Source organism: Miscanthus floridulus, chromosome 7 (genome assembly GCF_019320115.1).
Source record: "Miscanthus floridulus cultivar M001 chromosome 7, ASM1932011v1, whole genome shotgun sequence".
NCBI lineage: Eukaryota > Viridiplantae > Streptophyta > Magnoliopsida > Poales > Poaceae > Miscanthus > Miscanthus floridulus.
Genome location: NC_089586.1, coordinates 44,778,054 through 44,782,803, shown reverse-complemented (window position 1 = coordinate 44,782,803; position 4,750 = coordinate 44,778,054). Strand labels below are relative to the sequence as shown.

Sequence of the window (4,750 nt, the reverse complement as noted above, 5' to 3'; positions counted from 1 at the left end):
TATCCAATCGAGAGATGTCTAAACGTTCTTCGAAAGAAATGTAGAAATAAATGCAAAATCAAGGCTTCCATGGCAGAGGCATACATTCTAGAGGAGGTGGCGAACTTCACAACAACATACTATGGTGACAACCTCCCTAGCGTGCATAATCCACCCCCTTGTTACAATGCTGGCAAAAATGAATCGAACCTCAGCCTTTTCTGAGGGCAACTCAGAAGCGCAAGTGCATCGACCCCCAAGACCTTGAATCATGAAGAGTGGCGCCATATCATGCTATACGTGTTGACCAACCTTGACGAAGTGGCACCGTACATGCAATAAGTTCTCAACGAACTTGTTAAATATGCCGTCACTATTCTGCATCCAACCCCCTTGTTTCTCGTTGGTACGGGGAATTTCTTCATGAATTCTGGCATCAATCAAGGGATCCTACCTAGCAGCAGCTAGGTACCCTTCTTAGACAGGGTGCGGGAAATGGAATGCCTGATTTCATTTCTTGGTTCAAACGGAAGGTACCGTCCAATTTAGCTTGTACTTAGTTTGATATTCCAAGTTACTCGTATGTGCGAATAATATAACGATGTATCCTTCTTGAGCTTGCAGGGCTAGAGGGATGCCTCTATGCGTGCCGAGTTGAGACAGGTTGCCGATGGCTTTGCCTATAGGGCCAGATCATTTTCCGGTTATGACGTGAATGGATATCGCTTTCGCACAACAAGCTACGAGCAGAGTCGGCCCAATCGAAGAACCACAAGTTCCGGAGTTTTTACGCCCGGCGTTGATGAGGTCGTGTATTATGGAAGAATTGAAGAAATATACGAACTCAAGTTTCATGGGTCCAAACCTTTTAATCCCGTCATATTCAAATGCCATTGGTTTGATCCTGAAGTAACGAGACGGACATATTCTAATCTTGGGCTAGTCGAAATTCTACAGGATTCCATCTTACCAGGAGACGATGTCTATATTGTGGCCCAACAGGCCACGCAAGTTTATTATCTCCCATATGTGTGTCAAACCAAAAGGCATCTTAAGGGTTGGGATATTGTGCACAGGGTATCGCCACACGGTAAAGTGTCTGTCCCAAACGATGAAGATTACAACTTAGACCCAAACACATATGACGGAGAGTTCTTTCAAGAAGAGGGACTAGAAGGGAGGTTTGAGATAGACTTAACTGAAGCGATCGGAATGGAAGTAGACAATGAAACGGTTATTGAAGAGGACGCTGGAGATGAGGTGCAAAATGTGAAGGACTTACAAATGCTTGAGCGATTACATTTAGACAATGACAATGGCAACATTGCTCATTCGGATAGTGTTGATTATTTCGACATGATTGATAGTGATGATGAGACTTATGATCTAGCTAATCCCGATCACGAAGATTATTTCTAATACATGTAATACTATGTTATTTTGTAATTACGTTTTGTTTATTTTGCATCTCTTTCTAAGTACTTCTTGTTTGTTATATATATCTTCTGTTTGTTTGGATGGGATGTAAAAAACAAATAAAAAATATTGTTTTCAGTCACTTTGCCGAGTGCAATGGCCATGACAATCGGCAAAGTGACTACCTGGGAACATCCTGGGAACATGCTTTGCCGAGTGTAAAGGCCATTGCACTCGGCAAATATCACAGATTTGCCGAGTGCCACGGGCCAGGCACTCGGCAAAGGTCGCATGTTTGCCGAGTGTCTTGCCGGTGGCACTCGGCACAGTGGCCACCTTTGCAGAGTGTCTGAGTCAACGGCGCTCGGCAAAGCGGCGACCTTTGCCGAGTGCTTGACTTTGACACTCGGCAAAGCCGTTGTCACGGTGGTGCTCGCCGTCACGGTGACTTTTCTTTGCCGAGTGTCAGATTAGCACTCGGCAAAGGCTTTGCCGAGTGTCCGATAAAGTGCACTCGACAAAGAGGTCTTTGCCGATAAACTATTTACCGAGCGTCCTTTACCGTTACCGAGCGTCCTTTACCGAGTGTAACACTCGGCAAAAGCTTTGCCGAGTGTATATCGGCCTTTGCCGAGTGCCTGAGGCACTCGGCAAAGAAGCTGTCTCCGGTAGTGTAAGGAAATGCATTTCGGTGAAGGCTTCCTACAACCCCGGCCCAAAGGTAATAATGATGTATTCTTGAGTTTCAATTTTGCTCATGAAGGAGGGCAGTGTATGGTTTTGCACGCCCATCAAGTAGAGTTAATAAGGTGAACGAAATATTGCAGGTTGGTTCAAATATCACTGGAGACTTCGTTAAATCAAAGGACAACTATTTACCACGTGGTCAACTTATTTCCGTGGGCCTAACAATCTTGTGTTGCTTCTGCGCAGTTTCCAACAAATTAGTTACATATTTAGTTTGGTTTCACAAACCTGTATCAGTTCTCTGGGAATCGTCAGAGCAAACATTTTCACATCAACATCTATAAAGTGTTACACACTGGTACAGGTGGTTTTGTAGTAGTGTACAACCGTGACATAAGGTATGATGATCAGATATTCATTCACCATTGCATCATGTATACACAAATAAATATTTAAAGATCTCTGTAAATGTTGCACAATTTTCACTGCCTCACGTGTTACACGTTTACACTCTCCAGCGTGATCGTAAGCTGAAGAAGGCAGTAATCCATAAGAAAAAAACGATCTTTTACCTTGTCAAAGTCAAAGATCAAAAGGCATTTGGAGTAGCAATATTATTATTTTATCTGCCTCAAGCACCCAGCAGCAGAGAGCAGGTTTATGCATTAGCTCCAAGACAGCGCGCGTTGACTGGAAGTTAGCCAACGCGCCACCACTGATGCAGTTCCCCAGCTTTGCATCCGCCATTCACACAAAGTTAGTAGGAAATGCCCTAAATAGTTTACTGTTTACCAAGCATGCATTAGCCCAAATTTATTAGTATTTGTCGCATAAGATCATGCGTCTCCACGCAGTGCTGCCTTTAACCTCTGTACCACCCTCTCAATGCCACCCTCTGCGACCTGCAATGTAATTAAGGTCATATCATACTGGATAAGCGATTCATCATGAAGCAAAAATCATTTGCTCGAAAGAAAGTTTGCAAAATCAAACAAGAAATCATGCCTATGCATAGATTGAAAGAACAATGCAATATAACGTTTCGATTAAATGAGTTCAGAAATGCTATACAACACATGTGTGTTTTAGTATAAAAAAACACATGAATTTTTTAGCAAAAAAAACACACTGCGAGCCATGACGAACGAGCAGGCCGGCCAGGGGAATCGCGCCCGCCAGGGGAATCTGCGCTTCGACTGCCTCCTTCAGCGCACGGAGAATCGCGCCCAGGGGCGCCTCGACTGCCTCCTTCAGCGCACGGAGAATCGCGCCCAGAGGACCACGACTGCCAGCCATGACCAACCGCTCTGTAATTTGTCTTTCCATAGAAAAAAATTGTTTTCTGTGATATGTGATCTATTATTTGTAGATCTATGCTCATGTGATTGTCTAAAGGTAGAAGAAGGATAAAGGTAGAAGAAGGATGGTGATTGTTGGATCTTAATCTTATGGTGCAAAAAAAAATCATGTGTTGGAATTACATAAAACATATGGTTGTTCAGTAGACAGACTCAATGAGTTAACTGCATGCATATGGGTAAAAATTTAATTGACGATCAGGGGTGATCGAGGACTTACCAGCGTGTGGATGGTGTAGATGGCCCTAGCGCCGACAACAGAGAAGTGGGCGTTCTGAACCTCGCCGCCAGCCTCCTCCACGGCGCGCACCGCGCGGTGGAATGACGCCCCCTCACTCGGTGGCGCGCCGGTGACGAGGATGGCGTGCAGGCCGGACCCGAGGTGCTGCACCTCCACCTCCGCGGCCCCAGCGGCAGAGGAGGAGCCGGAGCCCTGGGACGACGGAGCCCTTGCGGACGTCATCAGCTCCCGCTTCCTCTCCTTGAGCCTCTCCACTCTCTCCGTCGTCTGCCTGATGTAGGCCGCCGCTTCCTCCAGCCTGTCCGGCCGAGTCATCGCCGGTGGCCCTCGCTGCACCGCCTGATAGATCGACACAAAGGTACACGGATCAATCATGTTCACGTATGGTCATATCGTCATATACCATCATGAGATCTCATTTCTTAATTAATTTCATGAATTTCATTCATATATAATTAACTATTGGTACGTAAAGATGCATGCAGATATGCGATGATGAATGAGCACTAACTGCGGCTGCAGACGACGGCGAGCTGCCGGCGCGGACGAGCGAGTCGAGTTGGGAATAGAGGGCGTTCATCTGATTCCGGCGGTTGCGCTCCACCGTCTTCCTGTCAGGCTTGCCTCCATCGGGGGCGGCGGGGCCACCAAAAGGAGGAGGAGGCGGCGGCGGCATCTCCATGGCAGCCGGCCGGTTAATGCCGATCAGTCAGCGTGCTTCTCTTGTAGCGGCGGCGGCGCGTCCTGTGTCCTGTCTCGGCCGGCTTGTTCGTTGTGTTCCTCGTGCGCGCTCGATGGTTTATATATGGGCTGCTAACGGGTCGGGTTTTCTTATTGTTGTAGTAGTAGACTAGAGTACTAGACTAGGTTGCAGTGGTCAATTGTATTCCATGAGAATTTAGCACGTTTTCTCCCCCTTTCTTTTAATTAAAATATACTAATGAATAGTGAACACCGATCGTCCTTTTATTTGCTTTGTTTTTAAGAGTCTCTGCGGACCGTCCTTTGAGGTTTGAACTTGAAGCGGACTACATATATAGGCTGAACGATTGAAAAGTAATTTTTTCCT

The 4,750-nt window shown here is 46.3% G+C and overlaps 1 protein-coding gene across 1 annotated transcript; it reads right to left on the bottom strand.

The window, feature by feature from the left end:
* Positions 1-2,489: 2,489 nt before the first annotated feature.
* LOC136463133 (transcription factor bHLH162-like) lies at positions 2,490-4,430 on the bottom strand. Its single transcript, XM_066462162.1, has 3 exons — positions 4,193-4,430; positions 3,661-4,020; positions 2,490-2,984 (listed from the first exon to the last, which is right to left on the bottom strand). Exons 1-3 carry the CDS (start codon positions 4,361-4,363, stop codon positions 2,919-2,921), a joined length of 597 nt encoding a protein of 198 aa, XP_066318259.1. The 5' UTR covers positions 4,364-4,430; the 3' UTR covers positions 2,490-2,918.
* Positions 4,431-4,750: the final 320 nt, after the last annotated feature.